Raw genomic sequence first — 24,292 nt, forward strand, 5'->3', positions numbered from 1 at the left:
GCTGTTTACGGTTCTACCATTTTGAGGTTCATTAGCTAGCTATGAATTTGCCTCCTTTACACTTGTGCATAAAAATTGGCCCTTATTTTTAAATTTCTTAAAAAGGTAGTCTTGGAAACAGCTTTTGAGACTGATTTCTTGGGATTTTTTTTCTCTCTCTCTCTTGTTCTCTTTTCATTTCTGAAACCAAAATAGCAGAATTACGCCTGGTTCTTCACAGAGCTGTGGTGATTAGACTATATATTTACTTTGATACACAAACATATTGCTGTGTGGAATCACTGTCCATTGTGATCCTCAGATGAAACAAGTAGGGGGGTGGCTGTGGATCTGGGATTGACTGAGATAAATTTATCTCAGCTTTTCAAAACACTGTGTGAGCACAGTATAATTCACTTGGACAACTGTGGAATGAAACTCTTGTTTTAGAGGCCATTAGATATTTCATGGGAACTGACTGCACAGAGGAATATATGGTGAAGATGGTTTGGCAGGTGATAGAATTTGAGGTAGCATTTACATCACCACTGAAATACAATTAATTTCTTCCAAGGTGATGTATAGCCCGACTTCTGTGACTGAGGGATTGATCCCTTGGCAAGTCTTTATGAAATAAGACGACAGGCAGGGAAATTGTATGCACACATCCGGCCTCGCATTTATTTTCTAAAGCCTTCTTTCCAGGGTGCGTATAATCTTGTTCTGTACAACTAACAAAAACTGTAGTTGTACTGTATCATGACTTTAACGGTAGCTCTACTTTGTCATGAAAGACTTCCTCAGTTTCCAGAAACAACAGCTACCACAGGGTGAAGCTTTCGTTCTTTTCATCCCCATTTCTATTAACGTCATTACTGCCTTTGACCCTTTTATAAAAGCCCTTTTGGTCCCATCAACAGTTTGTTCTAAGCTATCTATCTTAACTTCTAGCTTGGTCTGCAACATTTGTGTGGTTAGCCTGAGACATATGCAGATAAATTGCCTAGGGTTCAGCTCTCCCAGACTTGGACTAACTATGCTGCAGTACGCTCAGCTGATGGATGCAGCTTTTCAGCAATATTGATGTTTCTACAGTTGAATACAAACCTTTGGGGGCCTTGGTTTGCATTTTCATATTCATGTGGAGTTCTTGACCGCTGCTTTTCAAACAGCTTCATCTCTCAGAAAACTCTGTTTCAAAGCAGAAAGACAAAGAAAATGGTTCTTCCTCACCCACTGCTCTTCTGCTCACTCACAATAAGATTCACAATAAGAATCGTGAGTGTGAGTCTTTTGCCAGATGTACATAGTGGCAACTCCCAATTCACAAACTGATTACATTCTCATGGCTTGTTGTAAAGTCAGTTAGTGGTTTTGAACTAGGAATATGTTTCCTAATGAGAGAAAACAATTCAAAGGATTGATGGACCTATTGAAACTTCTTTAACCCACAACGTTCCAGTGGCATCGCTCTTTTTGTACCTTAGAACCTAACCTTCCCCCGTGTTTCCTGGTGGAAACATGTCCTTGGTTCTTACGCAGCATAAACGTTTTATTCTTAACTTCAGTAGACTATTAGCTATTGCTTCCTGGCTCTCCTGGGACAGGATATCAGGCAGGGTTCTTCAAAGCCATGGGGACTGGCTGAATGATTTAAGCAGAGAAGGAATTTATTGAGAAGATATTGGGTAGTTTCTGGAACTACTAGAAGTTGGAAAAAAATGGGAGCAAATACAGACTCTATAGTAAGATTCATAGCCAAGGTCATATGATACGATTAGCTGTATGCAGGGTGGATGGACCCTATCACTGGACAGGAGACCATACTGGGTCATGCTGACCACAACGATGGGACCAGACACTGGTTACCAACTCTGTCACCTCAGCCTTTGCTACGTCTGGCACTGGATGTTGTCGCCGTTGCCCCTACCCATGGTAATTTCCTTCTGTCCCTGTCTCTCTGTGTCTCCAGCCTTTGCTGTAAGGGGGTCTGGGGCAGGTGGGCGTCCAGCCATTTTTGCCTTTATGTTGAAAGATGTAGCTCTCATCCATACTCACATGATGGGGAATTCCCCCAATACAGGAAAGGGGTGCAGATGCTGGATATTATCCATCCTTAACCTCTCAATAAGGACAAATCTTCACTCTAAGAAGCCACAGTAGGGGCTTTGGAAGAAGGGGAGTGGTCAGCGCACAAACCAGTCTGCAGCTGCAGTTAATGAACTTGGTGATAAGAAAGATGGCTGATTCTGCCTTGTGCACTGGTGCCCAGGGACCCTTTCATTATGTGCTAATTAAAGCTAGAGGTGTGACTTGATGACTTAGGCATATTGGTGTCTCTCAGTGTATTTCTTGCTGCTTAAACATAAAATGCACTAAATTGAATTTTAGCAATTTGATTAACTTGGAGAAACAGGTTTAGATTTATCTGTTAGCTAATTTATACATAGAATGAAATTTCACATTATCAGTTTGTCTTATATGGTTGGGTGGTTTACATATTTATTGATTAATTTCTACCATTCTTAAAACTTATTTTTTTATTTGCAATAATAACATATATAGCTTATAAATTCCTGCCTGCTTATTTGCATTGTCATTTTCCTCTTCTGAGAGGTAATTACTTTATGTTCAGCTAGCTTTTTTCCATGTATTTACTGTCATATAACTTAAAGTGTTTATGTTAGTATTTCTTAATTTTTTTTCCAATTTTACACATTAAACATTGAATTCCTATGAAGGAAGTTAAGGGGGTTAACTCTGTTTTATTCTTCCTCCCTGAAATACCTGCCCTTTGCTCTCTAAGATTATTATATCTCCATTTGTTTTCACTGTAAATATTTTTCACAGCTAAGTTATACAGTATACTATGATTTTATTTTCTTCCTTGTATAGCATACTAAAGTTTCTTTCTTTTAAAAAAATTTTTTTTTAATTTATGGTAGTCATACACAGAGAGAGAGAGAGAGAAGAGAGAGAGAGAGAGGGAGGGAGGCAGAGACATAGGCAGAGGGAGAAACAGGCTCCATGCACCGGGAGCCCAACGTGGGATTCGATCCCGGGTCTCCAGGATCGCTCCCTGGGCCAAAGGCAGGTGCCAAACCGCTGTGCCACCCAGGGATCCCCAAGTTTCTGTTTTTTTGATTGACTTATTCATCCCCCAAACATTTTTTTTAAGATTTTATTTATTTGAGAAGGAGATAGAATGAGTGCGTATGAGCCAGGGGAGGGGCAGAAGAACAAGCAGACTCCCTGCTGAGTGGGGAGCCCACCAGGGGGCTCGATCCCAGGACCTCAGGAACATGACCAGAGCTGAAGTCAGACACTTTACTGACTGAGCCACGCAGGCACCCCATCCCCAAATTCTCAGTGGCTTGTCTCTTGGTTCTTATATGTGTGTGTCTGTGTGTGTGACATTTTTTGCAGAGCCTTCTGCTTGCCTACTCCATTCTGAACTGTTTACTCTTCAGGCCTTATGCACAGCTGTTGACCTAGAATTTTCCTTCATTATCATGTTGGGAATTCTTGATTGACCTGGATGGGTGGCATCTCTCTTGGTTTTGTCTCTCTTTCGGGGAGGCACCTTGCCCAGTTGCTTCTTGAGAAAGAATGTGTATGATATATTTTTTGGAGAACTGGCATGTGTGAAAATATCATTTAGTCTCTCCTCACATACGATTGATATGGAACTTAAAGTTGGAAATTATTTTCCCTGAGAGTTTTGGAGGCCTCCTTCCATTTTCTTCTGCTTCCAATTTTATTATTGAATTGTTGGATGCTTTTTTGATTCTGGTTACTTTATATGTGACTTTTTTGAGGGGATGGGGAGAGGTTTCAGACTCTTAAAAAAAATTCCCTCATGTTCTCAGATTTCATGATGATGTGCCTTTCTCTATAACTTTTTTCATTCATTGTGAAATTTCTTGTAGGGCGGTGGAGGATAATTTTCTTGCCATTGTTTTTCATATTCTTCCTTTTCTCAAACTCTTATTTGTCAAATGCTGGAACTTTTGTATTTGTCCTTCAGTTTGTTGTTAAAAAAATTTCTGACTTCTTACATCTGTTTCTTCTACTCTTGGGGAACCTTTATTTACCTTTATTATCTTTTAACTGTTCTAGGGATTTTTTATATCTGTGATCATAATATTACTTTTTAAGAATTCTCTCTTGCTCTTGTAGTATTTCTATTTTTATAGCATCCTATTCTTTTTTGCTTTATGTATGCAATATCTTTTGCCCCTTGGAGTTAATAACGTATATATGAAGTTAAATCCTGCTTCCAGCATTGACTCTTGTTTCCTTTTAAAGTTTCTGTTTGTCATGTGAGACTCTTCATCACATGTCTGGTGATTGCTGTCCGTTTGATATATGTGGAGACATTGAAAACTGATTGGAAACTCTCTGCATGAGCAGGTTGGCAAGCTCTCTTTCTCATCAACTGGTGGCCTTACTACTGGATGACTTTTTCTTTTCAGAACCCGCCTTTTTCCATAGTTTTAGTTAACTGTAGATCTCTTTTTTGGGGCTGGTTAGTTTCTCTAGAAGAGCCTTGCAATCTCCTATGTGACCATGCTTTAGGAGGCCAGCAGAGAAAAGATCTGTATTCAAAGTGTACACTCAGTCCTCTCCTTCAGTGTGATACTTCCACCTATGTCGCTGTTCTTAGTGTCCTTGAGTCCAGACTTTCTCAAGTTTAACCTTTGCAGGGAGCAAACCTGAGGAGGAATGGGAGACAGTTGACATACTTCATGGCTGAGGAAGGATCTGGAAGTTTATTCCTTACGATGTCTTGTAAGCAGTCCTCTGGTTTTTAGTGGCACCTCCACGCTGCCCTCTCCATCCAGGCTGAACTTTTTTTTTTAAGATTATTTATTTAGGGGGATCCTTGGGTGGCTCAGTGGTTTAGTGCCTGCCTTTGGCCTGGGGTGTGATCCTGGAGTCCCGGGATCAAGTCCCACATCAGGCTCCCTGCGTGGAGCCTGCTTCTCCCTCTGCCTGCATCTCTGCCACTCTCCCTCTCTCCCTCTCTCTCTCTCTCTCTCTCTCCTTGTGTGTCTCTCATGAATAAATAATAAAATCTTAAAAAAAGATTATTTATTTATTTATTCATGAGACACACACACACACACACACACACACACACACACACAGCAGCAGAGACACAGGCAGAGGGAGAAGTAGACTCCCCATGGGGAGCCTGACACGGGACTCGATCCCAGGACCCTGGGATCACAACCTGAGCTAAAGGCAGATGCTCAACCACTGAGCCACCCACGTGCCCCCAGCCTGAACTTTTGATGTAACTTGTGCCTGAATTTGCACTTCCCTAATGTTCTGTGCCCCATATTGGCTTGCTTCCTCCTGACAGTTCTGTCTGTAGGCATGTAAAATTTGTCCCTGCATTGAGAATTTACTCATCATTGGCTCATCTGATTTCTATTTTCCAAAATTTTTTCCGTTACTTTTCTCCTCTTGCATTCTCTTTCTCTTTGTGAGCTTATTTCTGCCTTGTGCTTAGTGCCATTTAGTGGGGTTTTGGAGGGATTGGAGTTAAACATGTGATTGTAATCTATCACGTACAATTGAAAATCCCTGTTAGCGCACTTTTTAGATTGGACATTTCAATTTGGATTCATGGTGGTCTGGTCCATTAAAGAAAAATTTATTTGGTTATTTCAGGATGGATTCCATTTACCGTACTTTTCAGTTTCATTCAAAAATTGTTACTATCCTTGTCAAAGTGACCTGGGTTAATTTTATCTAAGGTATAATTTTCTCTAAGGTATAAATTCCAAGTGTGACCTTAAACCCAGTCACAAGAATAGCATACAATTTGCAACGTTACAAAGAAATGTCTTCCATCCCCTAGAGTTTTTCATGGTCTTAATCCCACGTGGACCAATCTTTCTTAGATTGCCTACTAGTTTGACTTGAATTGTGTTCAAGGTTGGAAAACATTCTACATGGTCCCAGTTGTATTGAGTGGGATGTGGAGTTTCCATGAGGTATCTCTATAGATTCTGTAGAACAATGTCAGACCATGACATCTTCTCCATTTGTAGGATAAAATAACTCAGAGCATCTCTTGTAAAATGTGGAAACATTTATAATGTGCCAAAGCTTACATTATTGAACATGTAAATACTATGGCAGAATCAGGACTATATATGATCCTCCTTTCAACTTTTTCCTTAAATTTTTTTTTTAGTACTCCTATTTTAACAGTAACAGCTGATTTTATTTTTACAGTGTTTAACATATTATGAAGGTATAACAAGGATTACTGTAAAATTAGTATGGGCCTTAGTCAACCACTGTAAAACAAAGAGGAAGCCAATTCAAATTTTAAAGGTTTTGTATCCTGCAGGATTTGAAGGAATATAGAAGAATCTGATCTGATTACTAATCTAGAGTTTACAGATTATTATTTTTTAAATTATTACTGTCACATGGTAGAATGAATATTTTTTCTGTTTCAGACCTCATGTTCTTTGTTGATAAATCAAGATTGAGAGTATATAGAGGTTCAGAGAGGAAACATTTCTATTTGAAGGTTCCTGTTTTCATCATGATAGGTAAAGAGTGCCAGGCATCTGTTTTGTGCTAAAGCTTACTAGAAGTGTTGCTGTCTCTGAGCAATAAGCAGGAAATACTTCTGTCCTTAGAACCAAAAATAGATGCTCTTTCTCATTATCATAACTCAAAAGATCATCTTTTTTAATGAGGGCGCATCCCTTGTGGTTTTCATAGATTTAAGGATCAGATTATTTAATGCAGATCATGGAGAATAAATAGCTCTGATAAGATAGATAATGAAAATTTCCCTGAAAGCTGAAAGAACTTTATTCTTTCTCTTTCTGTAATTTTATTCACCTCTTCTTCCTTTTATTTTTCATTCATTATTTTTGATGGTTCCTAAAGGAACCATCTTATTTTAAAATGTTTATATATTTCTCACTGTATTTTAGCTTTAAAAGATCATCACCAGGTGAGAAAAAAAATTACTTGCAAGCAGAATTGGATGTGTTAGGATTTAGCAATACTGTATATAGTCTAACTTCCAGTAGACAACTCTGCAAAATATTGTGTATTAATGTGTTGGCAGTTGGAAGGATAAAAATTGCTTCTTTGCTGCTTTTAGAGAGTTCTGCTTGTGTTTTGGAAAGTGGGGCAAAGGAAACTAAAGAGAAGCAAGTAGAAGTAATTTAAGGGAAATAAGGTAATGTATATGAAGGTGCTTTGAAAACTTCTAAATAACACAAAGACGTTCATTACTAGTGTTGCAAGCCTCGACTTCAAGAGAGAAAAAGGATCCACTAGGATTTGAAAAAGAAAAATGGGAAAAAGAGAGAACTGACTTGGGTAAGAGAAAATTAAGGAAAAAACAAATTGAGACTATCCTAATAGAGGAGTGTTTTTTCTTAAGATTTTATTTATTTATTCATGAGAGACACACACAGAGAGAGAGAGAGAGAGGCAGAGACACAGGCAGAGGGAGAAGCAGGCTCCATGCAGAGAGCCCAATGTGGGACTCGATCTTGGGACTCCAGGATCATGCCCTGGGCTGAAGGCAGGCGCTAAACCGCTGAGCCACTCAGGGATCCCCCTAATAGAGGAGTTTTAAATCCTAGTTTGTTTTTTTTTTAATCTGAAAATGCAGTAGCACTTGTACTTATTATTTAAGTAGTTAAGTTAAAAAACATTTTATAAACCAAAAGGAAAGTTCTGTCGAAAATAATTTGGGGCAGGAATCTTATCATATGAGTTGGCGAGATTTGGGTGGAAAGCACGAGGTGGATGACTTTCTCAGCTCTAAATAAAGATCTGTGTGTCATAGGGGCTTATGTGTGGTGCTTCCACTTAATTAAGGTTTAATTTTGTTGATATCATCCGAGCCACGCATTTGTTCTCATTCACACCTTTGGAAGGCAAGTATCATTAACCCATTTTACAGATGAGGCATCAAAGGCTAACTTGCCCACAACCACTTACTGAAGTCTCCAGTAGCAAAGCCCTCACTTATCCAAGTTTGAGTTTATTCCCACTTTGCCAGATACTTCACATCAGAGCAGTTGATTCCATTGTTTTTCTGGATATTCAGCTTATTGGATTTCTCTAAAAGAAATCTTTATTAAATAACAGTGGTCAACTTACAGATATCACCCCCAGGACATGTTTTAGGCCTGGCTGTATTTGTACTAAATGATTTTAAATGAGCCCTACTATTTGAATTCTATAAGAACCAAGGAATACACAAAAAAGACCTCTCAGCTGCCCAGGTATAGGTTCAGAGTCTGTGCATTGCACCCTTCATAACTTACCTGGAATTTTTTTTTTTTTTTAATTTAGTTCTCTTATACGTTTAAATTTTCTTTGGTTTCCAAAATTGTAGCGGACTTGAGAAAGGGAATGGTTTGTACTCTGACCATAATGAGATTTGACTCTTGAGGGCAAGGGCAAGGAGATAAACTATGAAAAGCAGAGAAAATATCTCCTAGAGTACCCAGCGGCCTTTGAGTGGAAGAGCAAACAGCCTTCTGTGCCTGGAAAGCTTGTCTAGCCATTGGCCTTTATAGGCAGGTCTAGTCTGGTTACCAGCAGTGCACACATAAAGCCACTCTTACACCCTGTCCCTCTATTCCATTGATTTATCTTCTGCAAGGATCCTGACTTAGCTTGGCTCTAGACCTGGATCTGTAACTTGGATTTCACCTTTAGGTCTCCAGAGTGTTTTTGAACCTGTGCTTTCCTTGCTGTTTGAAACTCGGCCATCTCTTACTTTTGATTCTCGGAGTGTTCTGTTGCTTTGGTAGGAACTCCACTCCTGCCAGCTCTGGTCATGGTGGTAGAAACTCAACTTCTGTCTACTATCTACTGGACCCAGCTCCTTTACCTCAGTGTTCTCTATTCCAACACAGCGAGATGATTCATAGTCATATTAATGATTCCATGTTACCCAAGATTAATTCTATTCTGGATGCTCTGAGAAGGCATTGTATTTTAGGGGGAAAAAAATCCAGTATGGTTGAAATTAAACTCATTTTATTACTCAGATGGGTAGTCCTTCAACTATTACGAAAATCTTGATCATTTCCAATATCTCTTACTCCTTGAGGTTTCTAAAAAACAAATTACAGCATTACAATGGCATAGTGAAGCACATAATTATAATTCAATGAGTTATAGATAGAATATTATTTTTGAAGAGCATAACCCATTTTTTAGTAGCTTATACCAGCTTTTGTATCAAAAAATGGTTCATTAAAAAATCTTTTTTTTAACATTTTATTTACAAATTTGTCTTTAGGTCAATAGCAGCAAAGACTTAAGTGAGATTTTACAATATCATAAAATAGTTAAAAAGGGAGAGAGTAGAACAAGTGGTTGTTGACTTGAAATGTTTATTTTGGAGAGAATTCTTGGCATTTTTGCCTCACATCAGCATAATAAGAATTTGTAGGAGAGGAGAGAAGCATTAATGTATTTGTTGAGGATTAATGTCCTTGTAGAGCATTTGTGTTAGTGAATATATTATGGATAATTCCATAAATATAGTAATTAAAAAGTTGCACACTAAACATTTTGTGGACTGGCATAAATATCCCACTCCTCCTCTTGATGACCTGCATTCAAATGAATAGTGCATTGTTCATCTTGGTTTCTTAGTATTCTTAATCAAAAATAGGAAGAAGTATGGTAGTCTTAAAGATTTATTTCCTCCTCGGGGTATTGTTGATCAGATGGGCAGATACAGATTTGATGTTTTCAGGACTGAGTTTTTTTACAGTTCAGGAAAATGTCACATAGCACATACCAAAAAAACCAAACCAAGCCCCAAAACAGCAATGACCCACCTTTCCTCACTTTGGAACATTTTATTATTAAAGTTATTTCCAGACAAAACCAAGTGTGCTGCTGTGTCATGTGTAAAATGTGTTCCGTAGGATCAGTGATACCTCAGAGCTTATGTGCTCTACAAGAAGTGAAATGATGAATAACATAAATATATATTAGGACAAAAACACAGACCTATAGGGAGTGGTGGATTGTCTGAATTTTCGAGGAAGCAAGACTTGATTATCTCATTACTATCTGTTGCCCCAGTGGGTTGAACCTGAACAGGTTGCTGTGTGAAGGAGCATCTGGGAGGAGAGGCGCCATGCTGTCAGAGTAATGACGTCCTGTCCTTCGCACAGAAGGAGAACAAAGAAGGCAGACAGATGTAGAGTGGGCAATTTCTATTCCTTTGTATACTCAGAATGTTCGCACCTACCTGTCTTCTCATTTATGAGGCATCCTGTTTTTTATAATTTCATTATTTTTATAATTTCATTATTTCTGAATCCTCTTACTTAGCGCACAATATGTGTTTATGAGTTGATAAAGATTTTCTTCCATGAGGAGGAAGGTGAACGCAGTTGAGTGTGATTTGCAGCTTGGCTTTGAGTGAATTAGGTTGGGCAATGAAGGAATAGACTATTTCTAGTCTCACCATTTAATTGGCCTGCTTACCTCTTAGTTGTGAGAACTCTTCATTTAAGTATTGCTTTATTGATTTTTTCCGTATTTATCGACTGCTTGCCACTTATCGTATGTGCTGGGGATGCAAAGAGGAATGGCTCAGTTAGCAGGTAGGTTTCTGATGGCTTTGGAACCATTTCAATCCTATCTAGAATTCTGAAACTCTACCGTTTTCCAGGGATGGGCTAGAGATGTTCATGGTAACAGAACAGACAGATTGTGCAGTAGCCTCCCAGCTTTTGAGATCACAGAGTTGGCCTGGAGAACATAAAATCTACTTTCAATGTGTTTTCCATTGCATTAGACTTTCTAATGAGCCTTGTTGTTTTGTCATTATTGGAATGCTTTCCAAGAACTAAGTCACTTCACCCACTTCTGGATTTGCCAGAACTGAGGTGGAAGAGGGGACAGGAGCCTAAGGGGGATGACATTGCTGCTGTGTGAAGAGGCATTACGCTGGGCCATCTCCAGGGCAGGGGCTGCAGCCAACCAACCACTCCCTCTCACCTTTACTTTCAACCATCTGACTCTTCATGTTTATTACGTTAGTCAGGCTGGGAGAGGTCTTTGGATGGAAGCATCTTAAGAACTCTTGTGAGATGGTGGGGAGTCGTTTCAGTTAGCGAAGTATAACTTACATAAACCTTTGGAGAAGTTGGCACTGCAAATGAAAGATCATTTTTAAAAGAGTGTTTTTCTGAATGTTTTACTTACAAGATATTCTTTTGATACCATGAGGTTATCCTGTGGGTATGGTTACCTCACAAATGCCTCTTTCCCCCTTGATATGCACTGGCATATATGTTTATTTACCTTAAAACAGACGGGGTTGATATTTACCTTAAAAGGGACGAGGTTGGTCTGTTTCCATTTTGGAGGGAAGCACGTGTAAGAAACCAAGATCTTCTAGATCTAGGCCGTCACACCATTTCCATGTCAGCCCATTCTCTGTCAAGAGCCTCACCAGCTATTTTGTCTGCAATGTGGTTGTCATTTCACCTGTTGCCTCCAAAAATCCCAGTGCTCTTACCAACGAACTTGCTCTAACTAGATTGGTCTTTATTCCTCTGATTCTAGTATTCTTCAAATATTGGGGGGTGTTGTAGATTTCCCTTGAGGTTGAAGGTCAGCCCCATCATCTGTACTCCTGAGACTTTTCCCCACCTCCATAGGGATCTTTCCCTCCTCCCTCTTGCACTCTCAGCCTTCTCTCTCTGCTGATTTGTTCGGCTTGTCCATACAGCACTTCCTTCCATTAACACTTCCTCTTTCCAACAACCATCCATTCTCCATCCTCTTCTCTTGTCTCTGCTGCCAACACTTAACTGAAACTGCACTCAATCAGGGCAGCCAGTGACTGCTTATGTGGCAAATCCAAAGGTGTATTTTTCATTTCTTATCTTTATTTATCTCGTTTCCCATGGTGCCCATCTGCCTGTCCTCTTCAATCTTTTTCTTTTGCCCTTTGTATCATTGTTCATGCTCTCAAGGGGTCTGCTTTCTCACACTCATTCTGTCATCTTCTCACTCTACCCTCATTCCTTCAAGGCTGTCACCCACAAACCTAATTTCTGCTTTGTGTCATGATCATGTAGATGGCTTTATGTTTTGCTCAGCTTTCTTCCCCAAGCTTCACACTCAAGAATATGTGAGTGTCCCCACCTGAATGTTATATACCTCCATTTCTGATGCCCCAAACTAAACCCTTTGTCTTCCTGATTAAACTTGTTCATCCTTCTCTATTCTCTATGCAGTCATCACTCCCACCATGTACATGCAATTAATTACCGAGTTATTCTGTTGTTAGTGTCCGGATATTTCCCAAGTACTAATTCTTCTCTTCCTCCCCGCTTCCCTACTTTCCTAATGCCCACCCTTCCTCTCATACCAAACAAGCAGACTGGCTTAACTGGCCTCCTTGCTTCTACTTTGCCTCTTTGAACCCATCCAGAAAGAGTAATGCAGCCAAAACCCAGATCTGACCCATCAGCGACTGTATGCAACCAGAATAAAGTCAGAGTCCTTGAACATGTGGACAGTTTAGGATCTGGCTGCAGGCTTCTTTCCTGACCTCACCCAAGAGAGTCCAGCAGCACTGAATTACACTGTGCAGTTTCTTACCTCTGCCTTTTCCATTATCCTGTTTCCCATTCCCAGCTTGGCTAAGTCCTACCCAGGCTGATAAGTCAGGCAATCCATTTACTTGGGAGCCTTCCTTAACATCTCCATTTATGACTAGGTGCCCCAACTTGACATGAGTCTGACATCGCATCCATCCCACTGACCTTTGGAGTGTTTTTTTTTTTTTTTTTTAAGATTTTATTTATTCATGGAGAGAGAGGGAAAGAGAGAGAGAGAAGCAGAGACAGAGACACAGGCAGAGGGAGAAGCAGGCCCCATGCAGGGAGCCTGACATGGGACTGGATCCTGGATCTCTAAGACCAGGCCCTGGGTTGAAGGCGGCGCTAAACTACTGAGCCACCTGGGCTGCCCTGGAGTGGGTTATATGTGTCTCTTGGCCCCACTGGACTTCACTTTCCCTAACGACAGAAACAGTGTCTCATTCACGTTTGTAGTGTCTGGCACAGTGCTTGGCATATAGGAGATGTTCAGTGTATGTTTTTTAAATGAGAAATTAATAATTACAGCAAATCAGTGCGATGTCTAAAAAAATGAACAGAAGTAATCTATGCATAATAGCTGCCTTTAGGGCACACCTGGGTGGTTCAGTGGTTGAGTGTCTGCCTTTGGCTCAGGTCGTGATCCTGAGGTCCTGGGATCGAGTCCTGCATCGGGCTCTCCACAGGGAGCCTGCTTCTCCCTCTGCCTATGTCTTTACCTCTCTGTGTCTTTCATGAATAAATACATAAAATATTTTAAAAAATAGCTGCCTTTAGGAGGGGGAATGAAATGGGCTTCCAGGGTGCTGATAATGTTCTAGGTTTTGATCTGGTGTGTTCAGTTTAAGAACTCTTCACTTATGGTAGGTGTACTTTTCTATATTTATATTATACTTCAAATTAAAAAAAAAATCATTCTGATATCTTAACTACCCACTACAGAAAATTTCTTTTTTTCTTTTAAGCTTTCAGAGTTTTTACAGGGTGTTAGTTCAGACATCACAACAAAGAACCAGGGAGGAGCTGTTCCTTGACTTTAGGGGAGAGATGAGCACCAATGAAATGTGGGTGGGATTGCCTGGTCTTCTGAAGAGGGCCCATGGGGGCCAACCCTGACGGATAGACTTGCAGTGACCTGTGCTTCTGTCACACTTATTACAGGGGCCACATGCTCATCATCAGCAAGCTGTGTGCCAGCCCGCAGTGACAGGGAGACTTCATCTTGCATGTGACTATGAATAATTCATAAATGTGGTTATCTGGAAATTTGTGGTCATCATTAGCATTTTAATGAAAAAAAATGGAGTCATTATCCTAAATCTCTGTTTTGTTTCTCCTTTTTTTTTTTTTTTAAATCTCTCCCCCCACCCCCAACCCCAGCGAACCAACTCCGTCTTTCCCGAATACTTGGAAACTGTCAAGGCCCCTGCTCATGTGCTGACCGGTCGCTATGGGCAGACGGTACCCGGAGGCTCACTGTCACCCAAGCAGCTCATGTATGTATGGGATTGGATTTCCCTTTTTTCCCTTTAATTGTCATTGTAGAAGATGGTGGAGTACTGACCTGGTGAAGATTTATAAGGTTTAAATGAGAGCATTTAGAAATGCAGGAGGATGGATTGCTCTAGGGGACGTGTTTAATACTGAGTGATGAGAAATGTTATTGAAGTTCAGGGTTTTTCTAATCCAGTGGCCATATGAGGCCAGGAGTGTATCTGAGCAGTCTCCCCTTTTGTCTTTCAGCACATTTGTTCATAGTTAGAACAAATCTGTATTTTTTTTAAGCTTTCCTCTTTTGCATCACAGTATATGACATTTGAAACAATAGCAATGCCATAAACTAAGATCATTTCCTACTGATTTTTACCGTTCTTTTAAGTAAAAGAATTCTGGACTCAGAAAAGAGGTCCTCTGGGTATGTCATTGTTGAATACATGTTAGGGAGAGAATCCCTGACTCCTATTCGTCAGCATCCTCCAAAGGAGGAAACTCCTGATTCCCTCAGTGATGACTTTCAGTGCCTCACAAAACTCAAGTTTTTCCGATTAGTCTTTTGGGAATGGGTACAGTTGTGTGGCCTCTTCCTATGAGTCTCTACCCCTGACTGACTTAGGAGAAAAAGTATTATTGCCCCTTTAATCATCTGTCCTATTTTTATAAAGGAGAGTTTGTCATAAACTTTTTTTTTTTCTCCAGTTAGCCTTTTAGTTTTGGCCCAGGTGCTTAGATATTTATTTGCTTTTGTTGCTTCCTTGGGACCTTTGGAATTTTGACTTCACATCAGGGGCATGCTTGGGGTTAATTCCCCAGAGCACCTTTGCTCCCATATTCTTTTCATAGTTATGTTTATGCATATTCACCTTTAAGTCTCATTTCCTTGTACATCTCCATTTGTTTCTTCATAGAAAAGTTAGAACTGCCCTCAAACCCTCCCCCAGACACAATTGCTTCTAAAATAAGCCAGGTTGTTAGAAACAGCAGCCGAAGGGAGCGCTGACAACAGAGCGGTGGTTCAGACCAACCACCAGTGATGCAGTGTGCACGGGTGGGATGAACAGCTTTTACATGGATACTTTTGCATCCTCTGATGGCATTGCTACATTACCCTAAAATGAGCAATTTTCATTGTGAACATCAGAAAAAGTTCATCCTTGTATACCGTAAAACGGAGGTCAGCAAACCGGCCCACTGGCCAAATCTAGCCCACGCCTGCTTTTGTAGGAGCTAACAATGGTTTTTATATTTTTAAATGGTTATGTAAGTCCCAACATAATCTACTTTGCCTCTTGGCCCTCAGAGCCTAAAATATCTATGGTCTGTCCTGTTAAGAACAAATTTGCCTCTTTTCTGCTTTTGGAAGAAGTTGGAGGCCATGTACTATGATTGAAACATGTGAAATTGTTATTTATTTTTTTTTTTTACCAGTTTTGACCTGCAAACATGCTAATTTTATGTGGTCAATCTAATATGTTTGGAAGAAAATTCTTCTTTCAAAATGGTTAGGATTTTAAAGTTTAGGTTCTTTGGGTGGAAGAAGTAAATTCACTTGAGAAATTTATATCTGTGGACCAGCTCATTGCTCACCAGCTTCATGAGTGATTCACCGTCGTACCTCTTCAGAGTTTTCCAAGGGCCTCTGAGCTTCAGAGTCTGGGCTGTCAAGTAGTTGAAAGGGTGCATTTCTTCTTCACTTGACTGACTTCTTATTAAGAGCTCTCTGGGAGAAAACTGTTTTTATTTTACCCTTCCTGGATGCTGGGAGTATGCTAGCCATTCCCAGAGGCCTCTGCTGCACATGTCACTGGTGCTTTTTTCCTGGTGGGAAGGAGGGTGAGTGGCTGCGAGTGGGCACATGATAGTCCCTTGGCCTTTAGCGTGTTTGCATAACACCTTGCTTGAAACATCCTTCCCAGGAACTAGAATTGTTGTTCTCACCCTTTTGGGCTTTTTGTCTTCTCCCTAGGGTATTGTTGATCCCTCAGTTCAGTATGCTGAAACCATCATTTATTTTGTGTGGTGTCTTTTCTGTTCTCCCCTTTCTCCCCCTTGTATCTCCCTTCTCCTTATTATTAAATTGGATTTGCTTGGGCAGCCTGGGTGGCTCAGTGGTTATGCACCGCCTTCAGCCCAGGGTCTGATCCTAGAGACCCGGGATCGAGTCCCACGTCAGGCTTCCTGCATGGAACCTTCTTCTCCCTCTGCCTGTGTTTCTGCCTCTCTCTCTCTCTCTCTCATGAATAAATAAATAAAATCTTTAAAAAAAATTGGATTTGCTTGTTGAAACCTCCAGCGGATGCTCTTTAGAGGCCCCTCTTGGTGGTAAGAAACATTAACCTCAGCTGCTCTATCTCCTGTCCCCTAAGTCAAGAAAGTTAAGATGACTTGTGGGGGGTGGGTGGGTGGGGAGGGGGTGCTTCTCAGCTGGGACTAGGTCTGAACAGGACCACACTCTTCCTGGAGAAGAGAAAATATTTTGGAGGGGGTGGAATTCTCTAGAATTCATAATTTTGTCATTAGGTGTGGTCAGAACTCTTGATCAAGAGTTGATAGTACACAGTGCTGCTGCACTCTGAACAATTTTTGAGGCTCACATGGCAAATTGCAGTTTGTAGATTTTCTTTTTTTCTGCTTTGGCATTATTATTTTCCTGTTCAGGGCTACCTTCTTTCAGGCCAGGATGCTGGTCTTTGGTGAAATGTGGATGGAATGGCATCCATTGAACGCCAAAAGTAGAAGTCAGTGGTTAGAGTGGACCACTCCCGTGTTTTCATGCAGATATTTGTGCTCATGTTAAGACTAGTGTTTTGAAATAATTCTGGGGATTGTGAATAAGATTGCGTCCTTGTTTATTGTGTTTGCACCTAGCATGGCTACAGCTACTCTAACTCCAGCTGTCAAGATCTGACCTCTGGCCTGCGGTCTCTTGCCTTGCAAATTTGACTTATGTATTTAGCCAGATTCATCTAAGCATGGCTTTTATCCCTTACCAGAATGTTTGGTGCATCCCCACTAGTCTAAAAGGTCACTCTGACGTTTGAATCTTCCACATTTTCTTTCCCTGCCCCTTGTTTTAGTACCCATTACTCATGGTTAATAATAGTTGTTGTTAGTAGTATTCCTCCTCAGTAGATACCTTACTCTAGCCTAAATGGGTAGCTCCTGCCATTCCTTCTGTGGAATGCAGATCCATCTCTTGACTGCCTGCTAGAACTCTACTCTGGCTCTAGGGCATAGCAGCATTGCCCTCTTTCCCAGGATGCTTCCCTGGTTTCCCAAATACAAGCATGTGCCCATGTAGCTCTTAAATATCCTTCTTGATGCTTGTGTTCCAAATTGCTCTCTATATTTTAGACTATGTATATATTTTGTCTGGATTTCAACACTAAACTCTTTCACTTCCTTCTCTTCTCTCTATATGAGGACAGTGCTTTATCTGTGGTAGGTCTTCAGATATTTGTTTCATCACCTTGGGTTTGAGATAGGATCTGATCATTGTCTTTAGGAAGGCCCCCTATAAAGTACTTTCCAGACCTTTTGGCAGAACGTCTACAGGCCAAGGCCACAGGGGCATAAATAGGGCAGCCAGGATGCTGCACGATGCTCTGCTCACCCATCCCTGGCTCTCCTTCCACCTTCCTATCGCTCTCTCAGAGGTGGGTGTTTCCTCTTTTTCTGCACTTAAGAAATTTCCATTCAAAAAGGTTAAGCAGGGGCGCCTGGGTGGCTCAGTTGTTTAAGCATCTGACTCTTGATATCAGCTCAGGTCTTGATCTCAGGGTTGTGAGTTCAAGCCCCATGCTGGACATGGAGCCTACTTAAAAATTTTTTTGAAAAAATAAATGAAAGATAGAAGGTTTAAATAGTAATTAATAGGCACATGATTATTTCTTTTGGGCTTCCCTCTTTGACTTCCTTGCTGTCCCTGATGAAAGGCATTGATTTTGTTTGAGACCCTACCACATGCCACACACTGTATCCTAAATTTAATAGAAGTATCTCACTTGGAACTGAATAAACCTTTAAAGGTTCATTTTATTATCCCCATTTCACAGGTGAGAAAACAGAGTCTTGAAACAGCAAAGTAACTTTTCAGAGCAGAGCTACAATCTGAGTCTAGGTTTATTTGCTCCTCTCCTCCCATCTATATTCCTTCCTATGCTTGAGTTGTCTAGTGACCTGTTGACCACTTGTTTAGGTGGTGTCCACTCACCTGTTCTCCCCACTCAAGCTTTTGGTAATAAGGTCTTATAGACCTAAAAGATTTAGCATCAAAGGATGCTGACATTTGTCTCTAGCTCCTCTCATACCCAATTAAATTCAGTAGCCACAAATAACAGAGAGGCCCTAGGAGAGTACTTCATATTGAAAAAGTAATAGTAATAAGTACAATAAGAGTAATAACACTTTTAAAAATCATACAGGTATACATGTTTAATATAGAAAAGTTTAAAAAAAAAATAGGGGCACCTGGGTGGCTTAGTCGGTTAAGTCGGTTAAGCATCTACCTTCCGCTCAGGTCATAGCCCCAGGGTCCTGGGATGGAGCCCTGTGTCAGGCTCCCTACTTGGGGGAGCCTGCTTCTCCCTCTTCCTCTGCCTGCCACTCTCCCTGTTTGTGTTCTCTCTCCCTCTGTGTCAAATAAACAAATAAAATCTTAAAAAAAAAAAAAAAAGAAAGAAAAATTTAAAAATAAAGAAAAAACAAGCTTTCACAACTCTATATACCAAGAGATAGCCAGTTTATGCATTTTGTTGATTACCCTTCTGTACATCAAGCATTCTCTCTCAATATATTTATCTTCTGTTTATTTACAGACATGGGGTAATGTTGTACATGGTGTCTACTCAACAAGGTATCATAAATATCTTTCTAGACTAGAACATTTACTTTCCTGGCAACTCAAAAGCAGCTGTGGCCAGTGGTAGACTTATGTATATGGTAATCCAGAGGGAGGGAGGCAGTGAAAACAGTTGAATGCAGCAGAGCTGCTTCAGCTTTACCTGGATATGTGAACTTCTACCATGATTAAAAAAGTGCTGGTCAAGACTCATTAAATTGATTTTCAGCGACAATTAATGGGTCTCAAGTCCCAGTTTGAGAAGCACTAGGCTAGAGATTACATAATATTGGAAAGTGTGCTTGGACAGAATCATGTTTGGGGAGTCTGGAGAGGGGCAGGGTTTCTCCACTCTGCTGGGTTATGGGGAAACATTTGGAATTTGAGTTAGGACCAGGAACCTGAGTACAGGGTTCAAGATCATTAACAGCCAAGTGGGTCTCACTGCCCAGGACAGGCAGGATATGACACAGTATCCCAAGAGAGGGACTTTCTGCTCTGGTTTTAATTGGTTTTCCTGGTGTGGGAGGAAGCCCTGCAGGATTGTCCAGATGCTGGTGATCACAGCTGAGGAGTCCTTCAGGAGTCTTCACAGTTTTAGCAATAAGATTCCCTGAATGAGGAGTGGGTGTTGGAGTTGGGGAAGATTAAAGGAACAAGATTTAAAAAATAACACTGATTAGATTTTTCCTCTGTCCAAGAGGGAAAAAAAGAATCCATTTATTTTAGAAAATGTATAGACACTGAAAAGCCCAAAGAAAAAAAGCCCCATCCTTAACATTTTGCATGCATTTTTATGGTCGGTTGTGTATGTGTACATGCATGCATCTGCCCGTTTATGTTAAACATGGTGATCATACTGTATGTCTTATTTTATGACATGCTTTTTGTCACTTAATTGGTCATGGAAATTTCTAATATTATTAAATCTTCTAGTCTGTGATTTTTAACAATCTTACACATTATTACATTGCATGGGTATATCATGATTAACAGTCCCCCACTGTTAGGGCATGTGGGTGGCTCACTTGGTTAAGTGGCTGCCTTTGGCTCAGGTCATGATCTCAGGGTCATGAGCATGAGCTGGAGACCTGAGGCTGGCTCCATGCTTAGCAGGGAGTCTGCTTCTCCCTCTCCCTTCTGTCCCTCACCGCCGCCCCCCCCCCCCCCGACGACTTATGTGCTCTGCTCTCTCTCTCTCTCTCTCTCTCTCTCTCTCAGATAAATAAAATCTTAAAAAAACAAAACAAAGAACAATCACCCACTGTTGAGCATTTAGGGTATTTCCAATCTTTCGATGTCCTTCTGGATTAATCATCATTCATAACCCTCTTTTTTTCTCCCTTAAGAAATGTCCAGAAGTGAAACTGCTGAGTTAAAGTGTTGCTTGCACATTATAAAGACATTGCTATGCACACCCAAACTACCTTCTGGAGAAGTTTTATCTATTTCCATTCCACCACCCTTGTGTGAGGACTGCACATTTCTTCCTACTCTGGAAACAGAGGGAGACGAGAAAACACTTTCCGACGTGATAGGTGAACTATGCTGTCCTCACTGTTGTACTTTGTATTTCGTTATTTTTTCCAAATATTGAGGCTTAGCTTCTTTTTTTTTTAATCTGTTCAGTGGCCAAAAATCAGCTGCATGAAGTACGTGTGATCCAAATGTAAAAAAACCCTGAACTTATTTTTGTGCAGATAATGTGACTTGTTTTCATCGTACACAGTTCGTATTGGTTTTAAGCTTAAAATCTAGTTCTTTAAAGAGACAGGTTGCCAGCCTTTTCATACAGCAATAGCCTGAGGAGCTTAATTAAGATATGAGACCGAGCCCCTGGGCCTAGTACTCTGGGTTTAAGAGCAGGGAGCCCGTGATTGCTGCAGAGCCATTGCTAGGGAGACAAGAGGCCTGGCCCCACCACCTAGGGCTAGTAGACAAGTTATTAGAACCAACTGAGTCTCACTTCTGACATCTGTAAATTGAGGAGTTGGACTGGATGATATTTAGGCAATCTCTAGTTTAAAAATTCTATTATATTTGTTTTCCAGAGAGAGAGCTGCAAACAAGGCATGGCTGCAGGGGAGAACCAGTTCAAGTTAGAGCAAATATATTCAAAACATAGCACTCAGGAAATTTATGGGTAGTGAAGTATTATTTAAACTTGGATTTTAACTGCTTAAAATATCTACAAATAAGCCAAGACAAAGAACAAATGTATAACAAAGCTTTTAAAGGAGAGCGATCACATCCAAATAAGTAAAGGTAATCTACTTTACTACATAATAGCAGTGACAAAAATAAAAATGCTTTTACAGGATAATGTTTTGGTTTATCTAGTTAGCTTAAACAGCATGCCAGCACCCACTGTCTAGTGTAATTGTATGAGTGCTTTGAATAGGAAAAGTTTTGAGTAACCATTATGAATGTGAGTAAATACAGGGCTTGACACATAGTAAGTGCCCAATAAATACATATTGAATGAATGAACAAATAAGTACTTACTTGAAAATTTATATAACATTGAAGGGGGGGGTGAGGAATTCCTTGCACGTTGCAAATTTTTCCAAATCCTGTTTTTGAACATACTTGGTTCTCTAGCTTTGGTTGTGTTTACATAGCTTCTTTCTGTATATGACAACCCCTATTGTTTGCATCTGCCTGACTCATGATCCTTCTTACCCATATCTCCTTAGTTTCTTCCTCTGCCAGCCGGGAAGCAACTGAAAATGCCCTGGTTTGTTTTAGGGTCAGTTTCCTTTATTTACATCAAAGCTGAGTTACAGCATCTTCCTGACCTTCCATTTACCTCCTGTATTAGTTTTCTATTGCTGCTATAACAAATTACTGCAAACTAGTGACTTAAAACAATACAGATTTATTGTCTTACCATTTTGGAGACCTGAGGTCTGAAAGGGAGTGTTCCTGGGTTACCGAGGTATCTGCAGAGCTTGTTTGGCTTGGAGGCTCTGGGAGAGAATCTGCATCCTTGACTGTTTCAGCTTCTGTGAATTCCTGTATTCCTTTTCTTACTCAGTTTACCACACCTCCCTTCTCTCTTGCCATTCTGAACTTTTCCCTTTTCTATTTACTACCAACTATTTGCTGTTTAGGAACTTCCATACACATAGGTTTGTGTGTGAAGTTACTTCCTCTACTTCGAGAATTCTTAGTTTGTTCTCAAAAGAGACAACTCCTCTCAAAACTGCTATGCCAGGTAGTGTAGCCAAACGGTAGGACTCCTGCTACCTGATAGGAGTAAGAGACAAAGTATAGTACGAGGGAGGCTATAAAGAGAGGCCACATTCCAAGACACTGTTCTGTTGACAAATCTCCAAATTCTAGTGGGCTAAAAAATTCTGCTTCTCAGGTGAGTCATTACAACCTCAACACAGACTACCTTCTAATTCATGAATTTGCTCTTTGGCTGTTTTTAATCTTATCATTGAATTTGCCCATTGACTTCCTCTCCCCCCAAATGAGATATAATTCACTCCATAAAATTCACTCTTTATATAATGCAGTCGCATTTAGTATATTCACAAAGATACATAACCATCACCACCTCCTAATTCCAGAACATTTTTACCACTCTGAAAAGAAACCCTGAACCCATCATTAATTATCACCACACATGCCTACCCATCTCCCTCGGAGACTGTGAACCTTACTTTGTGTCTCTAGCATAATGTTTTCAAGGTTCATCCATGTTGAGTACTTATTGGTACCTAATTCTTTTTGTTGTTGAATATTATTCCATTGTACAGATACAGTCCCACATTTGTTTTTTCTGTTCATCTGTTTATGGACATTTGGGTTATTTCTGCCTCTTGGTATCATAAATAATGTTGCTGTAAACACTGATGTACAAGTTTTTGAGTAGACTGATGTTTTCATTTCTTTTGGGTATATACATAGAGCAGAATTGCTGGGTCATGCTACACTTTTTATTGTCTATCTTTTTGATTATAGCTATCCTAAGGGGTATAAAGTGGCATCTCGTTCTGGGTTTGATTTGCATTTTCCTAGTGACTTATGATGTTGAGCATCTTTTCATTTGTTCACTTTTAAATTGAGTTATTTATTCTTCCTTGAATATTCTGGATACTACACTCTTATGCAATTTGTAAAAATTTTCTCCTACTCTGGATTGCAGTTTTACTTTCTTACTAGTATCCTTTGAAGCACAAAAGTTTAAAATTTTGATGCAGTTTAGTTTATCTGCTTTTTGTCTGTACTTTTGATGTTCTATCTAAGAAACCATTGCTTAGGGAAAAAAAAAGAAACCATTGCCTAATCAATTTATAATTTTAGTGCTTACATTTAGGTGTTTGATTCATTTGAGTTAACATATTTTGAAGCAGTGGTTCAGTTCATTCTCCTCATGTGCATTTCTAGTTGTCCCAGCACTGTTTGTTAAAAGACTATTCTTTCCCTTTATAGGGGAAGTTTTTCAATTTCTACAAAGAAGCCAGATGGGCTTTGATAGGGATTGTGTTTTCTAGACTTGGTTTTACTGAGGGGCAGCCCTTTGTGACTGCCCACCTAGAGCCCGCAGCTCAGCTCTGGCTAGCCAGTTTCATTATCTCTTTGTTCCTTTCTTCTCTGTAGGTCATCAGAAAGCCTTCTAGGTCCTCAGGCTTTAACTATCTTTACTGATTTTTGAGTTCCATCCTCAGTTATGGCCCAGAGATTTGCTTTTCATTATTTTGACTTTTTTTTTTAGGATTTTATTCATGAGAGACACACAGAGAGAGGCAGAGACATAGGCAGAGGGAGAGGCAGGCCTCCTGCTGGGACCATGATGTGGGACTCCATCCCAGGATCCTGGGATCACAACCTGAGCCAAAGACACTCAACCGCTGAGCCACCCAGGTGTCCCCAAAAGTTGCTATATCTTATTCAGGTTTTCCATGTATTTGAAACAGGCAGAGTCCTTGTCATTTTGGCTCACAATATGGACTAGCAACTCTTATCAGCATAGTCTGATGACAGGATTTTAAGACCTTTGAATCACCAGATTGCGATCTCTGATTTGCAAAGAATCTTAAACATAAATGAGTATTAAATAAATATTAATTCAGTGAATGAGTGTTCTGCAAAGACACTTGCACCTAAGCCGTAGTTTTGGAGTGTGGTGAAGTAGTACAGTTCATCTTTGGACACCAGACCACTTGAAGAACACTATTTTCTGGGCATGTCTCAGTGAGCTTGATTCTAGATTTTATGTGGCATGTGAACCGTAGCTCTGAAATTGCTTATCAGAAGCCTATCTACTGCTTCTATTTTTAGATACTCATAAAATAGAGCTTGTTTTCACGTCTAGTAAATAAAA

At 40.2% G+C, this 24,292-nt stretch overlaps 1 protein-coding gene across 10 annotated transcripts in view; it reads left to right on the plus strand.

Moving 5' to 3' along the window:
* Positions 1–24,292, plus strand: part of APBB2 (amyloid beta precursor protein binding family B member 2) — a 375,499-nt gene that overhangs the window by 125,673 nt on the left and 225,534 nt on the right. For 9 of the 10 annotated variants that reach the window (XM_049108653.1, XM_049108650.1, XM_025438365.3 and 6 more), the window contains one exon: positions 14,001–14,116. The exons of the other annotated variant lie outside the window; for it this stretch is intronic. In XM_049108653.1, the coding sequence (XP_048964610.1) occupies positions 14,071–14,116 (46 nt within the window). In that variant the 5' untranslated portion in view covers positions 14,001–14,070. The remainder of the gene's footprint in view (positions 1–14,000; positions 14,117–24,292) is intronic. 10 annotated transcript variants of the gene reach the window in all.

Source organism: Canis lupus, chromosome 3 (assembly GCF_003254725.2).
Source record: "Canis lupus dingo isolate Sandy chromosome 3, ASM325472v2, whole genome shotgun sequence".
Taxonomy (NCBI): Eukaryota; Metazoa; Chordata; class Mammalia; order Carnivora; family Canidae; genus Canis; species Canis lupus.